We start from the raw sequence: 22,762 nt of genomic DNA on the forward strand, positions 1-22,762 counted from the left end.
AATCACAATAATCGTGTGAGCCAACTCCTCCAATAAACCCCTCTTATTTCTGTATATCTATATCTGTATCTCATAACTGGTTTTTGTCTGTATATATTTTTACTGATACAGATTTGGTATTGGAAAACAGCATCATTCCTTCTTACTTTATTCCCTAAAACATAAAGAAATCTGCAAAATTGTTCCCTCACAAAAAGGTTTTGCAGTATTTTATATTTTACATTTATTTGTTTATATGTGTATTAGACTTGGTGGCCAAGTGTCTTTACCTGCTGTACCATCTCACTGTCACAAAGGCGTTGATTATTTCATTGTACAGGGCTACTTAATGGTTAAAGATAACCATTTTAAAGCTAGGGTCAGCGAGACAGCTCAATGGGTGAGGGTACTTGCCCCAAGCCTGCTCACCTGAGTTGTGTGGAAGGAGAGAACTACTTCAGTAATACTACTTACCCTCTGCCCTCCATGCACAAACAAACAAACAAAATAAGTATAAAAACATTTTTTTAAGTTGAGTTTTTTTTTTAAGATTTATTTACTTATTATGTATGTATACAGTGTTCTGCCTGCATGTATGCGTGCAGGCCAGAAGAGGATGCCAGATCTCTTTATAAATGGTTGTGAGCCATCATGTGACTGCTGGGAATTGGACTCAGGACCTCTGGAAGAGGTTCTTTAATGCACAGAGATCAAGTTTTAAAAAACAAAATAGAAAACTAATTATTGGTGCTGTGATTACTTCTTATTTGCAACAATTAAACAATAATCACACCTTCAAAGGGACACTTATGCTTACCAGAATTTTACAGCTGAAATACTCTTCAAATGACAATGCAGTGTAACCTATATTGCAGTGAAAATGTTGTCTTTAAATGCAAATTAATCCAGAATTAATCTGTTGTATGCTGCTGCCAGTTCTACACAGCACTGTGCTCCTTGCAAAGAATGCTTGTCAGAAGGAGCTTGAAAAGTTCAGTAACCTGAACAAAAGCATATGGACATATAACGAGAGCCTTTGGGGTCCAGCCCCAAGACTCTTTTCAGGGTTCAGAATGAATGCAACAGTAAGCAAAAAGGACTTGTGTTCTGTTTTATGTAAATGGAGACTGCGCTTTAGTTTCCTGGACACCCAGACCTGAATAATCACACAAAAATTATGTTAATTATAACACTGTTTGGTCAACGGCTCAGGCATATTTCTAGCTAGCTCTTACATCTTAAATTAACCCGTTTTATTATTTTATATTTACCACAAGATTCATGGTTTGTTACCTCACATCTTCGTTCTTGGGCAGTTACATGGCATCTGCTTTACTCCACCCTCTTTTTTTCCTGCATCCAGTTTAGTTTTCCTGCCTGGCTATATTCTACCCTGCTATAGGCCAAAGCAGCTTCTTTATTAACCAGTGGTAATAAAATATATTCATAGCATACAGAGGGGAATCCCACATCAGTTTTGATTTTTTGAGACAGGTTTTCTCTGTGTAGTAGCCCTAGCTGTCCTGGAACTAGCTCTGTAGACCAGGCTGACCTTGAACTCACAGAGATCTGCCTGCCTCTGCCTCCTGAGTGCTGGGATTAAATCACCAGTCCTTTTCACGAAAAGGACTTTTTGTAAGGGTGAACGAACTCTCACACATGCTTTTCCAAATCAGTCTCTTTATTGTTTTGCTTCTATTCTTATTCTCCTGCCCTACTTCTAATTTCTCTTAGCTTCTTTTCTTCTCTAGTCTAAAAATTTCTTTCTTTGGAGGAGCTTTGAAGCAATAAAAAAAATTACAAGAGTTACTTCTTATTGGTCAAAAGCACATCTCTAGGTCAGCAATAGGGAGCTAAGCCATTGCCATGGCAACATAAAGTTTCAAGGTTACAAGAGTGAGAGTGTGACCAAAGGGCAGGGGTACAGTGCCCAGTGAGATAAGCTCTGAGACAGGCCTATTGTCCCCAGACTTGGCAGGTGAAGAATTGGTAAGCTTTTCTTAGGGTGCTTTGTGTAGCAACCTGGTTAGACATCTGCACCTCTGACCTTGTGCATAGCTGTAAAGTTTTAAACTTATGATTCATTCATAAAATGCCTTTAGTCTAGCTTTCAGGTGAAACTGAGTAAATTATATGTAGTTAGCCTGATTAAAAAGGAACAAAGCAGCCTTTTAAGTGCCTATAGTCCTCATGGACAAATAGATCTAGTAATGAAGCGTGTCCCAATATATAGTTTATATCAAAATTATGTAAATAAATGAAGTCATTTTCCTGATACCCACACATATATGTGCCCATAAGATTGAGGTGTAGCTTGGCGATGGTGGCTTACATTTTTAATCCTAGCACTCCAGGGGGCAGAGTCAGGCAGAACTCTGTGAGTTTGAGAGCAGCCTGGTCTATATAGCGAGTTCTGGAACTGACTTCATAGTTATTGAGAAATCCTGTCTTGAAAAGCCAAAAAAACAAAAAAAGGCTGAGGTGCAATCATGATTACATGAAAATGCATGGTAAGGGGAGATATCATAACACAAGTGAAATTCCAGATGAAAACAACAGTTTCAGAGTCGGTGGTCTGCAAGCCTTGCTGACGGGTACCTCTTCAAGGAATACTTCCTCTTGTGGGTGGACATCTGAATTATCAATTGCTATAAGCTGTAATTGTGTTGTGACCCACAATAGCGTGTGATAAACACTCTGTGACAAGTGGAGAGCTCAGTTTGACTACTGAAGAAGACAGGCAGGCGTACTTACTATAAAGTCTTAGCAGTAGAACACCTGTTGGGCTAATGCATGGCCCAAACTATTTTGAAACTATCTCCATTAAAAAAAAAATAGAAAATTCATGCCTCTGTTAGGCCTGAATATTTTAATACTTTTTTGTGTACTAATAACTGGGAAAGTGAAGCTTTGAAAAGACTTTGAAGACTTGGGAGAGGTTTTAGAAAATGAGCTTACATCGCATCCCAAAGCAGTAACAACAGATGAGTGAGGGTTTAGGTGAAATTCCCTCCAGCAGGTGGATTTACAGTGTGGTCAGTAAAGTGTTGTGCAGTTTTCAGCCAGTGCCTTTGATCAAGTGTGGCCAGTGGTAAAGCCATAGACAACAGAAAACTTCTGCTGAAAATGGGTTATTTTAGCCAGGTGGTAGTGCACATCTTTAATTCCAGCACTGGGAAGGCAGAGTCAGGGCTACACAGAGAAGCCCTGTCCTGAAGAACATAACCCAGTGTTCCCAGTGTTGACTTTTGGCCTTTACACTCATGAATGCACACATAAGAACACCTGTCTACCTATACCCACATACGCACACACAAAAAGTGTCATTTGTCTTTATTGGTGTTACTTCTAGCTCGTGCAGTTCTAGGAGCTTTTGATGAATTGAAGCATATTTGCATGATGAAGCCAGTGATATTACTGAGTGGTTTGAAAATAATTAAGTGCCTGGTCATGGTATTGTTTACTTATTAGTTTTGTGTGTTGAATTTGTGGCCCATGTCTGAATGCACGGGAAAAGAAATTGCTAAATGCCCAAAACAACACAGGCATGATGCTGGCGGTGGAACTTATAATTTTATTATTATTTTTTAAGATTTATTTTTTAGCCAGGCGGTTGTGGTGCACAACTTTAGTCCCAACACTCAAAAGGCAGAAACAGGTAGATCTCAAGTTTGAGGCCAAGCTTTGTCTATAGTGCAAGTTCCAGGGCAGACAGAGCTACATAGATAAACCTTGTTTCAAAAAAAATTTTTTTTTTTATTGTGTTGTATGTCTGTGTGAGTTCTGCTTTGTGTGTGAGGATGCCCACAGGGGCCGGAAGTTGTTAGATCCCCTGGAGCTGGAGTTGCAGGCAGTTGTGAGCCTCCTTCCGTCGATGCTGGGAGCTGAATTCAGGTCCTCTGGAAGGACAGCAAGCACTCTTAGCATCTTAGCCAAGAATTCAGTCCAAGGTAGAACTTTCTGATAGACAGGGAGGGATCACATTGCTTTCTATGAGTCATAGAATTTCAGAATAGCACCTAAGAAGATAAACCGAAGCATATTCTCTAATAAAGGCCAATCCTCTTCTTGATGTGAGACTATTTTCCTGTAGTTGCCCACAATTGATCCTTTATTAGTTATTTATTTTTTTTTGGTTTTCAAGACAGGGTTTCTCTGTGTAACTTTGGAGCTTGTCCTGGAGCTCGCTCTGTAGACCAGGCCTTGAGCTCATAGAGATCCACCTGCCTCTGTCTCCCAGGTGCTGTATTAAAGGTGGTGCCACCACCCACAAATCTATCCCTTTTTGCACTGCTATGTATCTTATCTTCTGCATAATTTTGTATAAAATGTGTAAAGACTTAAGAATTGTGATTTGGGCCAAATGTGAATGGCACACACCTTCAATCTCAACATTTAGAGTCAGGAGGATCTTTGCGAGTTCAAAGACCATCCTGGTCTATGCAGAGAATTCCAGACTAGCCAAGGATATATAGTAAAAACCTGTCTCAAAAACAACAACAAAACAAGAATAATGATTGTTTCTGTACCTTCTTGCAAATTTGAATTATCATAGTGTTATTGGTATGTAGCAGTAAAATTGGCTTGTAGGTAAAGATACTGATTAGCAAATGAAGAGGTGGGGTTTTTTGGCATCTGAAAAATTCAGAAACTTTCTTTTTCTTTATTTTCAAATTATTAAGAAAACTTTATTTATCTTTTTTAACTTTAATTTTGTTGGTTGGTAGTGTATACCTTTAGTCCCAGCACTTAGGAGGTAGAGGCAGGTGGATCTCTGAGTTAGAGGCTAGCCTGGTCCACAGAGTGAGTTCTAGGACAGCCAAGGCAACACAGTCTTGAAAAGCAAAAAGTCCTTAATTTTTATTTGTTTTATGTGTATGATTGTTTTATCTACAATGAGTTTATATGGAGTTATAGATGGCTAGTAGCCATCATGTGGGTGCTGGGAACTTGACCTCCATCCTCTGCTGAGCCATCTCTCTAGCCTGTGTTTGTTTATTTTTTGTCCTTTGAGACAGAGTCATTGCTGAGTCCTGGTTGGCATAAAGCTTGATTTGTAGACGAGGCTGGTCTTGAACTCACAGAAAACCACCTGCCTCTTTCTCCCAAGTTCTGGGATCAGAAGAGTGTACCATCATGCCTTACACCTGTATTTTTTTGTTTGTTTGTTTTTTGATTTTTCAAGACGGGGTTTCTCTGTAGCTTTGTAGCTTTGGAGCCTGTCCTGGAACTAGCTCTTTAGACCAGGCTGGTCTCAAACTTACAGAGATCCACCTGCCTCTGCCTCCCAAGTGCTGGGATTAAAGGAGTGCACCACCACAGCCCGGCCTGTTTTGTTTAGTTTTTGAAGTAGACTCTTGCTGTGCTGTCCAGGCTGCTGTTTAACTCAGTTCCTGCTTTTGCTTCCTGAGTGCTGAGATTTCATGTGTGTGCCACAATGCCAGATGACCTGTTTTTCCATGGATATAGTTTGTCTAACATAAGTTATATATTCAGCCCTTAATTAAATGTCTTTTAAACATTTTATTTATTATTGTTTTTCTTTGAAATAGGGTCTCATGTAGTTCAGACTTTCTCTTGCTTAGTGTGTAGCTGAGGATGTTCTGAACTTGTGATAGTCCTTCCTTCCTTTCTCAAGTACTGAGATTACAGATGTGCAGCACTATAATTTAAGGGTTGTTTTTTTTAAATATTTATTTTCTCCCAGAGTTATTTCTGAGATTCTTCTTTTTGTTTGTTCATTCATTTTTTTGTTTGTTTTTTCAAGACAGTTTCTCCGTGTAGCCCTGACCACTTTTTAGACCAGACTGGTCACAAATTCAGAAGTTCACCTGCCTGTGCCTCCTGACTGCTGGGATTAAAGATGTGCATTACCACTGCCTGGCTTTGAGACTCTTGATCTTGCAGATTTTGTATTTTTGTCCTTTGGGGTTTCATCATTTGGGAGTATGATGTTTAAGATTGTGTTTTGGGGGGATTAGGATGTAAAGCCCCTGGAGTCTGAGTCCTAGTCTTGGTTCTTTTGGTCACACCCTTATAAATTGTGTATAATTTATTTTTATATGCATTAGTGTTTTCCCTAATGTTTATGTGAGGGTATTGGGTAGCTTTGAACTAGAGTTACAGACAGTTGTGAGTCACCTTGTGGGTGCTGGGAATTGAACCCAGGTCCGCTGGAAGAAGAACCAGAACTCTTTAATGACTGAGCCATTTCTCCAGTCCCCTTTGGTTACATCTTTACCTGAAGCAAGCCCACATAAGTTTTCTGGGATTCAGTTTCTCCTAAGGGTGTAGGCTGGGTGATCTGTATTAGCTTCGTTTAGGTCAAAACTTTAGAAATCTATGTATATTAAAAAGGGATGGGGATGGAGAAGTGGCTCATTGATTAAGAATACTTACTATTCTTTCAGGGGACCCAGGTTCAGTTCTAGTATGGGGCTTACTCACAACCACCTGCAACTCCAGTTCCAAGGCATCATTTCAAGTCTTCTGACCTCCACAGGCACCAGGCACGTTTGTAGTGCACATAAATGCAGGCAAAATGCCTATGTATGTAAAATTTTAAATATAGTTTAGAAAGATATTTGCAATTCTAATAGAGCATATATTATCTTAGTTAATCATATGATTTAACAAAAATATATTGTTCATGCACCTATGTTTTGATACAAGTTTCTCTATCAGTTATTGTTCTGTGATTGTAGCTGTTATATTGGAAGTGTAAGATGGAGTATTCAAGATTGGGCGGTGGTGGTGCACACCTTTAATCCCAGCGTTCTGGAGGCAGAGGCAGACTTAGTTTGAGAAAAACCTTGTTTATAAGAGCTAGTTCTAGGACAGCTAGGATTGTTACACAGAGAAGCCCTGTCTCAAAAAAAAAAAAAACCCACAACAAACAAAAAGATTGAGTCTTCATTTTAGAGGATTTTACTGTCATTTCTCCCCTCCCCCACCCCAGGGTTTCTCTGTGTAACAACAGCCCTGGCTGTTCTGGAACTTACTCTGTAGATGAGGCTGACCTCAAACTCAGAGATCTGCCTGCCTCTGCCTAGACCTAAAGGCGTAAGCCACCACCACCTAGCCAGTTTTTGCTTTTTAGGGATAGTGAGGAGAGAGACAGAGTGAGCTTTCTTGAAACAGTTTGAAATACCAACACAGAACGTATGTTCTTTAAAGTTAAGGGATGAACGTCTGCATCTCAGTGGATTATCATGAAGTGAATACCGTATGATGGTCATAGTGGTCAAGTTTCCTCTTCTGAAAGTAACTACTGTCCTCTGCTGGTTAGCCAAATGGGTCTTCACTTTCTAGATTGGTTAGCCTGTTCTTAAGTATGCCAGTAGAGCTCAGGTATTCCTTGCGGTGTTCCTGAGATCTGCTGATGCTTACATTGCTGTGTGACTGTGTAGGGTTGCTTTTATACCATCTCTCACACACAGTTATTCACCTGTTCATTTTACCTGTAGATTCTTTTGGGTTTTTACTTAATCGGTTTTGTGTTTTAGAGATTAAAGCCAAGGTCTTGTGCATGCTGGGCACTCTTATCACTGAACCATTGTCCAAGCCTTTTGGATTGTAATAGCTTACTTGTAGATACTAATGGTTTAGCCTTGAGATTATAGGTTCTTTTAGGTTTTCTCTGCTATAATTATGTGCTTTGTGGTATGTGGTAATTTTACTTTCCCTTTTTAATTTTTTATTGCTTCTCTACTCTCTTATTGTGTGCATATGTGTTCATGTGGATGTGAATGCATGTGTCTATGTATATATGAAGGCCAAAAGTTAACATCATTGGGTGTCTTTTTTAAAATCATTCTCCATCTTGGTTTTTTCTTTTCTTTCTTTTTTTTGCAAATTCATCTATTTTACATCCCTGCTGCAGTCTCCCCCTATCCTCCTTTCCTAGCTCTTGTCCTCCATTCCTTCCTCCTCACCCCCTAGTCCCTTCTTCTTATGTCTTTGTCCAGGAAAGCGCAGGTCTCTTATGGGTATCAATAAAACATGGCATATCAAATTTCAGGAAGACCTAACACCTTCCCATGTTAAGGCTGGGCAAGGTGACCCAATATGAGAAGTAGGGTTCCCAAAAGCCAGTAAAAGGATCAGAGACAGCCCCTGTTCCTGCTGTTAGGAGTCCCACATGAGGGCCAAACTGCACACCTGTAACATATATGCACAGTGCCTAGGTCAGTCTCATCAGGCTCCCTGGTTGTTGGTTCAGTCTCTGTGAGCCCCTATGAGCCCAGTTTAGTAGATTGTGTGACTCTTCCCATGGTGTTCTTGATCCATCTGACTCTTACACTTACTCCTTTCTCTTCTGCAGGATCCCCAAACTCCACCTAATGTTTGGTTTGGGTCTCTGCATCTGCCTCCATCAGTGCTGGATAATGCCTCTCTGATGACAATTGGGCCAGGCACCGGTCTGGTCACAGGAGATGGCCAGTTCAGACTACTTATCCACTATTGCTAAGAGTCTAAGGTGGGGTCCTCCCCATGGAATCCTGGGAAAGTCCCCTGTGCCAGGCTTCTGCCTGACCCAGAAATGCCTCCCCTAGCAATCCCTCTCAGCACTCTGCTTTTTCATGCCCACCTCCATCCTGATCACTCATGTTTCTAAACCCACCTGCCCTCCGTCTACTCACAAAATCTCTTCTATTTCTCCCTTAGGAAGATCTGTCTCCAGATTATTTTTTTTTAAAGATTTACTTATTTATTATGTATACAACATTCCTTCCATGTTTGCTTGCATGCCAGAAGAGGGTACCAGGTCTCATTATAGATGGCTGTGAGCCACCATGTGGTTGCTGGGAATTGAACTCAGGACCTCTGGAAGAGCAGTCAGTGTTCTTAACCTCTGAGCCATCTCTCTAGCCCCTCTCCAGATTATTTTTAAAAAATTTCTATCATTTATTGTGTATATGTGTGTTTGTGTATAATGTGTGTTTTGGGTTGTGCATGTGGAGGTAAGAGGACAACTTTTTGGAGTTAATTGGTTCTGAGGATCAAATCCAACTTGTCAGGTTTGGTAGTGAACTCCTTTGCATGATGACCCATCTTGCTCTCCCTTTTGTAGTGAGGAGTTGCGGGCAGGCCTGCTTTTCGTCCTGCCCAGCTCCCACACGGCTAGCTTAGTCCCAGAAATAATAACACACAAGTTATATTCATTTAAACACTGCCTGGCCCATTATCTCTGACTAATAGATAATAACTAACTAATAGTTAGATAATACTAACTAATAGTAACTAACTAATAGTTAGTTACTGACTAACTCTCATATCTTGATCTTAACCCATTTCTAATAATCTCGTGGTAGCACCACGAGGTAGTGGCTTACCAGAAAAGATTTAGCATGTCTGACCTGGTGGCTGGCTCCATGGCGTCTCGCTCATTGCCGTCTTCCCAGCATTCTATTCTGTTTACTCCGCCTACCTAATTTTCTGTCCTATCAAAGGGCCAAGGCAGTCTCTTTATTGACCAATGAAAATAACACAATAGACAGATAACCCTCCTCCATCATTTCCCCTTTTTCTGTTTAAACAAAAAAGAAAGGCTTTCATTTTACCATAGTAAAATTACACATAACAAAACAGTTATCAAGCAAGAATTACAGTCACAATATTTATAACTATATCTTTATCATAATAATGGAAAACTATAAGTATGACTATCCATTCTTTAACTCCATCAAAGACTCCAGAAGGATATAATATTACCTAAGTAAACAAGAAGTATGCAACTTCCAAAACTCTAGAAATGACAGAGACATCTCGCTGCCTGGACAGTCACCCAAAATTCCTCTGTATCGTTGGGGCACCCATCTTCGGCCTTCAGGCCCATAATATCCAGAGACATTTTCATGAAGCAAAAAATTTCAAAGGCAATTCAGTCACTATCTGCTGTGTCCTGCAGAATGTCTCGCAGACTCTTTCATGAATCAGGAACCCCGAAAGATCATCTCACCTTTAGGCAAGTTCAGCAGTCCTCTCTCTGCGGGTTCTCTGTGTCCAGTTTATATAACAGTCCAGGCAAGAGGAGTTTCTTGCCTAAATGGCTAACCAACTCCATAAGGAGCCTCTTTGATGCCCATCTTCCTCTTGAAGTAGATTGGTGCTGCCAGGAGCAGACGTGTCTCATTGTCCTAAGTTATTAAAACATTAAATGCCATGCTCTGTAGTCTTTGAAAGATATGAATGTCTATCTGAAATATATCTGTGCACTTCTAGAAAATCAGACTAACATTACTACAAGCTTGACTATTATCGATATTATCCATTAACAACCTATATTTTCTAATTATACATTACATTTTTAAAATGAACTACACAATCACAATACATCAGTCAAGATCAGAAATATATATACATATAACAAAATTGACCTTAAAATCCATACCAATGAAATTATTCATATCTATATCATATCCCCCTTTAAATGTAAAAGAACATTTATAAACAATATTTGGGAATATGGACGTAGTTATTTGTCTCCAAACTTCTTCCTGCTGTATAGGGGCGCAGTTAATCAGGTCTTTCATGGTATAACCTGTCTGCCAGGTTCATCTCAGTCGGCAGTTGAGTGAAGAAATTTTTTGAGGGTGTTCACAGAAACCTTTCAGGAGGGCGTGGTCTATCATACCATATTGGGATAGAAGCAATCCACAGGGTCTCATCCTCTGTGAAAACAAAAGAAGAACCTCTTTTCCAAAGTATCATATTCTTAGATACAAATTCTGAAGTCAAGGTATTTTCAAAATATCTATCTTGGATTAGTTTAGCAGCATTTATAAACAAAAGTCTTTTATCAGCTGTTGCTCCTTCCTCAGCATTCAAACAATTTAAAGAGAGCATAATAGCATACAGTATCAAGATTTTCTGTGTATTTTCCATCTTTATGCAGCTTTATTTTTAACCTCTATTTTTTTTTTATTTTTACTTTTACTTTTTGACATAGGTTCTCTGTATATCTTTGTCCTGGAATAACTCTGTAGACCAGGCTGTCCTTGAACTCACAGAGATCTGTCTGTCTCTGCTCCCCAGTGCTGGGATTAAAGGCATGTGCTACCACACCTTGAACTCAGAGATCCTTCTGTCTCTGCCTCCCAGGCATTGGGATTAAAGGTGTGTACTACCACACCTTGAGGTCACAGAGGTCAATCTACCTCTGCTTCCCAAGTGTTGGGATTAAAGGTGTGTACCACCACATCCAACTACTTTCTTTCTTCCTCTTTTACCCTAAGAACTTTAACCTTTAGCCTGCATATATTTTTAACACATAGTAAACCATTTAGAGGTTTTCTTTGTCTTTGAACCTCTCTTTACTGTATCTCTCTCTCTTTTTTATGACCACATGAGTCTAAAACCGTGGCTTTGACGGTTAGACCCAGTCCATTTTTTAGCTTTCCAGACTCATATTAGAGGTACCATTGGAGCCTTTTACTGCCACAACTCTATGGCGTTTCAAGGTCCCTGCCAGCAAACAAGCTGGAGCATTCTGCTCACAGACCACACTCAGTCGGACTGCCTGCCTGAAAGAGTCAGAGTTTGCCCTGGCAGGACGGCCCAGAAAGACGGCATTTTAAAACAGCACAGCTTTTTTCTAGCTACTGCTGAAAACCCAAAAAGCATGTGTTCAGCTTTTCATCAAGCAACACCGTTTAAGTGCTTCGCAGCCTCAGGACCTCTTAAAAGAGCTGCAAGGTTTTGCAGCTAAAGCTGAGTCAGGAAGCCTCTCTTCGATGAGAGCATTTGCTTGCCTCTAGCAAGCAGAGAAGACCCGAGAAATTGCTGCTACCAAGAAAACATGCTTTACTCTCTTCTTTCCCAAACGTTCTCAAGCTTTCTGTGGATTCAGTTATCCACGTGGGCGCCACCCTTTCTACCTTATTTTTTTTGAGATGTTATCTTACTGAACCTGGCTGGAACTTGCTGATTCTTCTTCTACCTGGCTCCAGGGATCCTCCTGTCTCTTCCTTCCCAGTGTTGGATTTATAGGTATTTGATACTGTACTATAGGTGTTGGGTATTGAACTCAGATTTTCATGCTTGTACAACATGCATTAGCAATTGAGACATCTCTCTAGTGTCCTACATAGTCAAGGTTTTGTTTATTTGGACAAGGTCTATGTAGCTCAAGATGGCCATGAAATTGCTATTAGCCAGATGTAGCTTCTAGCTCACAGTCCCCATCCTTTGCCTCCCTAGTGTAGGATTATAGGCGTGCTTGAATATGGAATGTGTTTGTTATTGCTGAAAAGCATTCTGTTGCATGACTGTGTTTTACAATATTTATCCTTACACTACTTTATGTTTTGTTTATTTATTCTTATTTGTTTATTTTTTTATTTTTTTGAGACAGGGTCTCACTGTGTACCCTGGCTGTCCTGAAACTCTGTAGACCAGGCTGGTCTCAAACTCAGAGACGTCTACTTGCCTCTGCTTCCCAAGTGCTGGGATTAAATGTATACCATCACCACCTGACATACTTTATCTTTTGTTTTTTGGGAAGGGTTTCGCTTTGTAGTTTAGGCAAGAACTTACTAAGTAACCTGGACTTTATGACAATTCTCCTGTCTCAGATTACAAGATTGAGTACTAGATTACAAGCAGGAGTCATTACATCTGGTTTGTTTCTTTCTTTCTTTCTTCTCTCTCTCTTTTTTAAAATTATTTTTATTTTTTGTGCATAAGTATTTTTGCCTGCGTGTGTATCTGTGTGAAGGTGTTAGAATTCTTGAAGATGAAGGTACAGGCAGTGGTGAGCTGCCATGTGGATGCTGGGATTTGAACCCCAGTGCTCTTAACTGCTGAGCTGTCTTTGCAGCTCCTACTTCTAGTTTCTTTGATTTGCCTTTCTTTTAAAGATCTTTGTAGGGTAGGAGTTTAGATTATTATTATTTACATTTAGATTTATTTCTTTTATGTGTGTGAGTGTTTTGTCTGTATGTATTTATATGCATCATGTGCCGGAGGAGGTTATAAGAGGCCAAGCGATCTCCTAGAACTGGAGTTACAAAGCGTTGTGAGCTGCTATTTATGTAGGAAAGGTGGACAGTTTTGATGTATTTTTCTATTTTTTTAATTTTAACTATCAATTTAGAATTTTGTTGTTTCATTTCTAAATACTGCAAGCTTTTCAAAGTTGCCTTAATGTTACAGATTTATAGTTGTAATGCATTTATTAGCAGAGAATATACTTTGTGGGTTTCAGTGCTTTTAAATTTGTTATATAGTTTGTTTTTGTCATCCAGCACATACTCTGTCTTATATGATGTGCACTTGAGAGTGTGTATTGCAATTAGTAGAATATCCTATAAATGTTAAACACATCTAATTTTTTGGTGGTATTTTGTAAACAGAGATTGTACTTTTGCTTCCTGGCTGACCAGACCCAAATAATCTCACAGAAACTATATTAATTACAACACTGTTTGACTGATGGCTCAGGCTTATTTTTAGCTAGCTCTTATATCTGAATTAACTCATTTCTATTAATCTGTGTATCACCACGAGGCCGTGGTAAGGTTCTGGCGTCTTTCTCCTTTGGCAGCTACATGGTATCTCACTGACTTCTTTCCTCCTCTTATCTCTGCTTGTATTTCCCACTTTGCTATATTCTGCTCTGACATAGGCCAAAGCATCTTCTTTATTAACCAGTGGTAATAAAACATATTCACAGCATGCAGAGGGGGAATGCCATATCATTTCCCCTTTTTATCTAAATAAAAAGGAAGGTTTTTAACTTTAGCACAGTAAATTACGTTTAACAAAGCAGGCATCAAGCAAGAATTACAGTTACAATATTTCTTTGTGAGTGTAAAGGTTTATATCTTATTTATCTTTTATCATAACTAAGGAAAACTATAACTATCTGTCTTCAACTCTATCAAAGACCTGAGAAGGGAAATAATATTACCTGAGTGAGTAGGAAGTGCAAGCAAGAGACTTCTAAAAGGTATAAAAATGACAGAGACAACTGGCTACCTAGACAGTCACCCAAAGTCTCATTTGCAAAATCGGGGCAACCAACTTTGGCTAAGGCCTAGAATTTCTGACAGGCCATTTTTTAGAGGCAGGAAAATTTGAAAGACTGTCCTACCCTGTCTTGGCAAGATTTGGTAGTTGTTTTTGCTTTTATCTTGCTTGTCCAGTTTGGACACCATGCATTTTGTCAGTAGTCGAGGCAACAGCAGTTTTTTGCCCAAAGGCAAAATTTTTAATACCTATATAGCTTAAAGACTAAGGTTTCATGTTAAAAAATAATTCTTAAACAGATGCGCAGCAAGTGAGGACAATGACCTCAAAACGTAATCTATATATTTAAGTATCTTGATCAGAGGTAGAAATGTTTAGTGCCTATGATAAATATCCTAAAATTGCATCAATATACAAAATATCTTAAGCAGAAGTAGAAGCATACATGCATATAATATGACAAAATAACTTTGCATATGTGCACAATTATAAACAGAAATAGTAACATATAAAATCTAGCAAATATAATTTGAATTTGTGTCAATATACAAATTACCTTAGGAATACAAAGATAATTTTACATATATGTCAATATATAAGAAGTTATACCAGTGTAAATTGTCTATAACTAATAGTTTACAAGTAGATACACTACCTACATTTAGTTCTATTAGTTACTGAAACATGAGTGTACAGCCATAGTTGTGAATTTATATTTTGCTTTGATTTTGTAAATTTTATTATATGAACTTCCAGGTTCTGTTACAAAGTAAGATACATATTTTGTGAACGAACTGATTAACTGATTTATTATTGTGTAATGTTTTTCTTTTCTTTCTTTTTTTCTGTGGGAGGGGATTTAGAGACAAGGTTTTCCTGTGTAGCCCTGGCTGTCCTGGAACTAGCACTATAGACCAGGCTGGATTTTGAACTCAAGGATCTGCCTGCCTCTATCACCCAAGTGCTGGGACTAAAGGTCTGCACCACCATGCCTGGCATAATGTACCTTTTTAGTTTTTGTAGTTTAGTTTGCTTTGAGTTTTACTTTGGTGTTAATAATAAGTTTATTCCAGCTGTTTTATTTAAATAGATATAACTCATATACTAGAAAACTCAGCCTTTAAATAAAGTATGTAGTTCTGTGCTCTTTTGTATAGTCTCAGAGTTGTGTAGCCATCATCAGTGTTTTAAATTTAAAAATTATCACTTCAGAAAGGAGTCCTGTGCCCAACAGCGTTGATTCTGCATGCTCCCTTTTTTCTTTAGTCTCTGGAAACCTGCTTTGAGAATTTGTCTTTCCTGTTTTGTTGTTATGTTTTGTTTGTTTGTTTAGTTTTATTTTTAGAGAGAGAAAAAGCTTATTTTGGCTATCATTTCCAAGGTACATCCATCATGATGGGGAGGTCCTAGTTGCAGGAGTGTGAGGCAGCTGCTCACCTTTTGTTGAATCTGGGAGCAGAGAGGAAACACCACTGCACACTAGCTTTCTCCTCTTCATGCAGTTCAGGAGAGAACGTCGTTGATCATTTACTTTTAGTGTAGGTCTTCACACATCAACTAACCTAACCAAGAGAATCCCTCACAGGTATTGCCATGGTCTTGTCTTTTAGGTGATCCTAGATCTGCTGAGACTGTCTTGAACTTGAGCACTTGTAGGAGAGCTGTGCCGGATGGTTTTGCAGGTTTCTTCTTGGTTCATTCCATGAAAAATTGTTTTCTAAGGAAGCTCACTGGGTTTCTTAATTCAGAGATTCAGTCTATCATGGTTGGGAACATGGCGGCATGTAGGCAGGCATGGTGCTGGAAAAAATACCCAAGTGTCCTACATCTTGTTGGAAACAGGAAGTTGACTCTATTTTGTTGTTTTTAGAGATTGAGTCTTATTTTCTTTCTTGGTGACCTAATACACTTACTAACTTACTATGTAACCCAAAATTTTCTTTTAAGATTTTTATTTTATTTATTAAGCATACAATGTACTGCTGTAATGGAAGGCATCAGATCTCATTACAGATGGTTGTAAGCCACAATGTGGTTGCTGGGAATTGAACTCGGGACCTCTGGAAGAGCAGCCAGTGCTCTTAACCTCCTGAGCCATCTCTCCAGCCCCCCCCCCCCCAACATTCTTGAACTTGCTGTGATCTTCCTGCCTTAGCCTCCCAAGGGTTGAAATTACAGATGTGTGCAACCATATTAGCTGGTTTGTCTGTTTTGGATATTTCATATGTGGCCTTTGTGTCTGGCTTCTTTCACTTGCATAATTTTCAAAAAGACCCATCTACATTATAGCTTGTCAGGACTTTGTTCCTTTATGTGACTGAATAATATTCCATTGTATGGCTATACCATTGCTTGTTTATCCATTCATTGATGAATTTTAGGGTTTTTTTCTTCTTGCTTTACTATTGTTAAAATGTGTGTGTAAGTTTGTATGGAGATACATTCTCATTCCTTTGAGTATTTACATAGGACTGGAATTGCGGAGTCAAATTACTGTATTTAAGGAACCATTAGAGTATTTTCTTCATTGGCTGCTTTCTTATATTTCTACCAGCAGTAAATATGAGTTTAAACTCCATATTCTCACCAGTATTTTTGAGACATTATGAGACAGTATCTTACTATGCAGTCCTGGCTGGCTTGGAGCTCATTTTCCAAACAAGGCTGACCTCAAAATCATAGATATCTGGCCCATCATTGCACTGGTTTTTGTCCTTTGCCCACCCTTGTCAGCCTGAGTGTGTGAATCATTTCCTGGTTGCTTGGAAGCAATAGGTACTCCCACGATGCCAATAATGGGCCCTTCTTCACCTGGGATGATGCCTGGGGACCTGCTCCTAGAATGAGGCCTCCCATGGGAGGCCACATGCCCATGATATCTGGGCCTCCAATGATAATACCTCCTGCTCTCCATATGGTGGTACCCACTTGGCTTGGTATGACTTGGCCAGATGGATAAGAGCAGAAGGGCTCTTCATCAGTTTTGTATTTCTTGTTCTGTTTCACCAGGAGATCACAGTGCTGAGCCTGAGTGTCTTCTAGCTGCGTGATAAGGGAGGCTTCCCCTTTCCTGACAGAATAGTTTTGAAGGAGAAAAGTGGGATAAAAAAGTACAGTTTTTATTGTGAAATATGAAAATAAAATTGTCAGCTGTTTTTGTAAAAAGAAAAATCATAGAGCTCTGCCTTTCTCAGTCTGCTGAGTGCTGGGATCAAAGATGTGCACCACCACATGTTGCTCACCCATGTTTTTGTCTTATATTTTAAAACCTGCTTGTGTGTGTGCGTGCATGTGTGTGTCAAGGTACTTGTGTCCAGGTTGGAACAGCCTTGGGTGTTCATTCTCACTCTTCACCTTGGTTGAGAAAGGGTCTCTTGTTCTCCGCTGCATACTCTGGGAGTCTCTTGTTTTTTCTTTTCATCTTCCTCTGGAGTGGTTCTCACCCTTCCTAATGCTGTGACTCTTTAATACAGTTCCTCATATTGTGGTGACCCCAACCATAACATTATTTCATTGCTGCTTTATAACTAATTTTGCTACTGTTATGAATTGTAATGTAAATATCAAATATGCAGGATATCTAATATGTGACCCCCTAAAGGGGTTGCGACCCACAGGTTGAGAACCATTGCTCTTGGAGTACAAGGATTACAAATGCATCCTATCCCATCTGTCTATTTGAGATTCATGGGTGCTTTGAGGTTCTGAACTCAGGTCTTCAACCCTTGTGTGTAGCAAGCACTTTACCCACTGGACTATCTCTTCAGCCCTGATACTGAGGTTTTTTTTTTTTTTTTTTTTTTTGATTAAGGTTTTTGGTAAGTGAACTTAGTTGTTGGTATATATTTTCTATTTCTTTTTGGTTTTCAACACAGTTTTATCCATGTAGCCCTGGCTGTCCTGGAACTCACTCTGTGAACCAGGCCAACCTCATCCACCTGTTTTGCTTCCAAGTGTTGGGATTAAAAGCCACCACTGCCCGACTTGGTATGTATTTTCCTATGTATTATGTGATATCTTTTTGTTAACAGCCATTGCTGATCTTTGCTTGCATTTATCTACATTTTTGACAGGTGGTTTTGCTACTAATCTTAGATTGGTGTTTTCATTTGCTTGTTTTCTGGCTCCTATTCTTCATGACTCACTGTCATCTGTATGGCACCCTTGTTGGTCTTCGGGAGTATCTGTCTTCTTGTTCCTCTATTCTTATTTTCTGGTACTTTTAAGATTTTCTCTTTTTGGTTTTCATCAGAAATACTATGATGTGTGTAGTTTTGTTTGTTATCTCAGTTTGTGTTTGAAGTGCTTTGGGCCCTTTATTCAGTATTGGAAAAAATCTCAGTCATTTCTATTTCTTATTCATGCCTATTCTGTTTTCTTCTTCTCTTCTGGTCTCTTATATCTGTAAAATTTTAATTTTCATGTTAGATCATTACGTTTCTTTTCTGGTTTTTTGAGACAGGATTTCTCTGTGTAGTTTTGGAGCCTGTCCTAGAACTAATTCTGTAGACCAGGCTAGTCTCAAACTCAAAGAGATTTACCTGCCTCTGCCAAGTGCTTGGGTTTAAGGTGTGTACAACCACACCCAGCTCTATAGGGTTCTTTCTCATTTGTCATTCTATTTTAAAGAGGGATATTTTCTTCACTAATTCTGGTAGTAGCTCAGGCTTCTTATTAACTCTTACATCCTACATTAACCCATAATTGTTGTCTCTGTTAGCCACGTGGCTTGGTACCTTTTATCAGTGAGGCATTCTCGTCTTGCTTCCTCTGTGTTGACTGCAGACTGACTCTTTCCTCTTCCCAGAATTCTCCTGTTCTCGTTGCTCCGCCTATACTTCCTGCCGGTCACCCTGCCTATACTTCCTGGCCAATCAGCATTTTATTAAATTAATTCAAGTGACAAATCTTTACAAAGTATAAGACCATTGTCCCACAGCAATGCACAAACTGGGCATGGTGGCACATGTCTTTAATCCTCACACTCCAGAGGCAGAGCAGATGAATCTTTGAGTTCAGTGCCACCATGTTCTACATAATGAGTTCCAGGCCAGTCAGAGCTACATAGTGAGACCCTGTCTTTAAAAAGTGTGTGTGTGTGTGTACATACATAGATGCACTTATATATTAAAGTAAAAAAGCAATATATGTATATGTTTGCTGTATCTAGTTGCTATATCCATCAAACCCACACTTAAGTTTCTTGCTTTAATTATTATACATTTCAGTTCTGTTTTTATTGTTTGGTTTGTAATTAACATTCACAGTTCTTGGCCAAAATTCTTTGATTAGTCATTTTCATTTGTTTTGGTTGTTTTAAAATCTGCCTCTGGTATTTCTTTCATTTCTGTCTTTGGGACTGTTCCCTCCCTCCCTCCTTCTTTCCTTTTTTTTTTTTTTGAGACAGGGTTTCTCTGTGTAGTCATGACTGACCTGGAACTCACTCTGTAGACTCAGCTGCCTTAAACTCAGAGATCCACCTGCCTTGTCCCGAGTGCCTGAATTGAAGTCATGTACCACCACCACCATCTGGTTGGGACCTGTTTCTATCTTCAATTTTCTCCTTGTTTTTTTGATTGTTTATTGTTTCTTAGAATGTCCATTCATTTTTTTCAGCTTGGGGAAAATACTCCGTGCAGGAACTGATTATGAAAAGCATTGGTGATAGTTTCTGGCTCTGAGTGATTGTTATGAAACCCAAAAACATCAGCATATGTTTTATAAGTTGTTGTGAATAGTCCACAGGCATGGTAGAAGGAGCTGCCAAAAGTCCAAAGAATCATCTTAGGTTTTTAGTATTCTTAGGGAAGGAATTGTGAGAAAGAGAAATGAGAAGAAAATAATCATTTCCAATGGTAAAGGTAGAGGCAGCTGAGAGGATAGGATAGTAGACCTTCCCTCAGAAACAGAATAGAGGTGGGTGTGGTGGTTCTCATCTGTAGGCCCCGCACTCCGGAGGTACAGAAAGGAAGCTCCTAACTAGGAGGTAAGCTTAGGCTGTGTAGAAAGTTGAAAGTCGGCCTCGACTACAATGAGAGAGGCTGTCTCAAAACTCTAGGGAATGCAAATGATTTGTAGAAAATAGCTGGTGTTGTGTGACTCCTGAGTTTAGAGGATAACTCAGTCTCTTAGGGTTGAAAAGTGTTTTCAAAATAGTTGTTTTTAAAAGTCTAAATGTAGGCTGCTTTTTTTTGTTGTTAGTGTTTTTGTTTGTTTATTTTGAGACCTCAGAGTCTCCCTACGTATCCTTGACTGCTTGGAGCTTCTGGCTGACCTCAGACTCATAGAGATCTTCCTGCCTCTGCCTCCCTGTTCTGGGATTAAAGATGTGCACCACATGATTGACATTAGGTTAAGTTTTGAAGGACGTAGCCATTTTGTAAATAGTGATGCCCTCTATGAGAATTTCAGACCATACCATAGCTTGCAACCTTTGTTGTTTTTCTTTGAAATTCTTCTAGTATAATGAGCAGCATAATTGGGGGGTGGGTAAAGAATGGCAGTTAGTATGCTTTTGCGACAGGGACATACATGTGAGGAGGGTCCATGCCCAGCAGGTAGTAAACCCTCAAGCTCAGTGATCCCTCTGCAGTTCCTGCCCAGACTACCTCACAGGCCTTTCACAGAGATCTAATTGAATGTGTGAAATAGTTGAAAAAGTGGAAAAGTACTATCCAAATATAAAGTGATTTAATTATGTGACTGATAGAGAATTAAATAATTTATAATTTGCTGAACGAAAACCAAGTCATGACATATGCAGAGAAATCAGATATTACAAAAACAAAAAAATGTCATGAATTTAAGCTTTTGGTTTCTGTTTAGAGTACAATAAAATTTAAATATGGATAATTGGATATTCTGTGACATTTGCTCTATGACAAAGTTAAAATAATTCTAGATTCAAAGAATATTATAATTCATAAGCAAAACATTAAAAGTTTTAAACTAAATTATGAAATTATTTCTCTGTCTCTAGGTGAAACATGGTTTCTCTAATGTAACTGGGATTGATTATTCTCCTTCTGCAATTAAGCTTTCTGCAAGCATTCTAGAGAAGGAAGGACTATCTAACATTAACTTGAAGGTAACTATTACTTATTACTATAATATTTTAAGTAATATTTAAAATAAGCTATAATGTTTAAAGACTTTTAAAGTATGTTAATCTGCTGACCTTTTTGAATTTGTAAATTAAGGATCAATCATAAATAATCCAAACTGAAACATTTAAAAGTAACCATTAAAAATTTAATCTAGGGTTAGAGAGATGGCTCAGTGGTTAAGAGCACCAGCTGCTCTTTGAGAGGTCCTGAGTTGAATTCTCAGCAACCACATGACGGCTCACAGCCATCTATAGTTTTGTCTAATGCCCTCTTCTGGCGTGCAGGTGTATATGCAGGTAGAACACTCAGACATAAAATACATAAATAAGTCTTTTAAAAAATTAATTAATTAGTTTACAGAAATTACTTTTGTGTGTGTGTGTGTGTGTGTGTGTGTGTGTGTGTGTGTGTGTGAGACAAGAGTTCTACTGTATAACCCAGGCCAGCCTCAAACTTGATATCTCCTGCCTCAATCTAGCTTGGATTATAGGCATGTACCACTGTGCTTTGTGGGAAAGTATCTTCTTCACTGTGTATTTATATATATTTTATGTTCATACAATACATCCGTGTTTGCAAAAACATACAGTACCTGACTCTGGATTAATCATATCAAAAAGTTCTAAGTGCTGGGCATCCCTTCCTGCAGTGCTGTTCTCCGACTCAGGTTCTGTTAGAGGCTACAGCCACTTCAGCTGTGACTATGGCAGGATTTGGTTGGTTTTTATTTCTTAAAGAAAATGATTTATATTTTAAAAAAGACTTGTAAATGCATAGGATGTTATTAATGTGAATGCAAACATTGTTTTTTAATTCTTTGTCCCACTTGGCTTTAATTGTTAACTTGACATAGCCTAAAGTCATCAGAGATAAAAACCTCAATTGAAGAATTGTCTAGATCAGATTGGCCTGTGGGCATATCTTTGAGGATTGTCTTGATTATTAATTGATATAGGAAGGCCCGGCCCACTATGAGTGGCACCATCCCTAGCATAGCCTGACTGTATTAGAAAGCTACTAGCCAAGCTTCAGCCTGTGAGAAAGTCAGAAAGCTTCAGGTTCCTGCCTTGAGTTCCTGTCCTATGACCTGATCTAGAAGATAAAATAAGTCCTTTCCTCTGCGGAGTTGCTCTTTTCTTTATTTCCTTTTTTTTTTTTTTTTTTAGGTTTATTTATTTACTATATATATAGCATTTCTTCTATGTATGCCTGCACACCAGAAGGGGGCACCAGATCTCATTATAGATGGCTGTGAGCCACCATGTGGTTGCTGGGAGCTGAACTCAGGACCTCTGGAAGAGCAGTCAGTGCTCTTAGCCACTGAGCCATCTCTCCAGCCCCAGAGTTGCTTTTCATCTGAGTGTTTTCTCACAGCAGCAGAAGGAAATTAGAACCCTTAAAATTCAAGGAGTCAACTTTGTTTCTTCTCTTTGCCTCACCACTCCCATGCTACAAAATAGAGTGAATCAAATGAAAATTGGCTTACATCTTTGTTTTTTTGTTTGTTTTTGGTTTTTGAGACAGAATTTCTCTGTGTAGCCCTAGCTGTCCTGGAACTCGCTCTGCACACCAGACTGGCCTCTGCCTACTGAGTGCTGGGATTAAAAGTTTGTGCCACCAGATGACTTTGATTACTTTTTTGCTTCCAGACCTCCATTGGCTTCCCTTTGTATTCAGCAAGGAGCCTAGATGGCACAGCAAGCTTT

The 22,762-nt window shown here is 39.0% G+C and overlaps 1 protein-coding gene across 7 annotated transcripts in view; it reads left to right on the forward strand.

Moving 5' to 3' along the window:
- Nucleotides 1-22,762, forward strand: part of Eef1akmt2 (EEF1A lysine methyltransferase 2) — an 88,945-nt gene that overhangs the window by 2,846 nt on the left and 63,337 nt on the right. For 6 of the 7 annotated variants that reach the window (XR_007235985.2, XR_015738415.1, XR_007235983.2 and 3 more), the window contains exon 4: nucleotides 20,930-21,037. The exons of the other annotated variant lie outside the window; for it this stretch is intronic. Coding sequence is in view for 2 of the 6 variants with exons in the window: in XM_085693229.2 (XP_085549355.1) it covers nucleotides 20,930-21,037 (108 nt within the window). In the remaining 4 variants the exon portion in view is untranslated. The remainder of the gene's footprint in view (nucleotides 1-20,929; nucleotides 21,038-22,762) is intronic. 7 annotated transcript variants of the gene reach the window in all.

Source organism: Myodes glareolus, chromosome 7, assembly GCF_982192425.1.
Source record: "Myodes glareolus chromosome 7, mMyoGla1.1, whole genome shotgun sequence".
Classification (NCBI taxonomy): Eukaryota; Metazoa; Chordata; class Mammalia; order Rodentia; family Cricetidae; genus Myodes; species Myodes glareolus.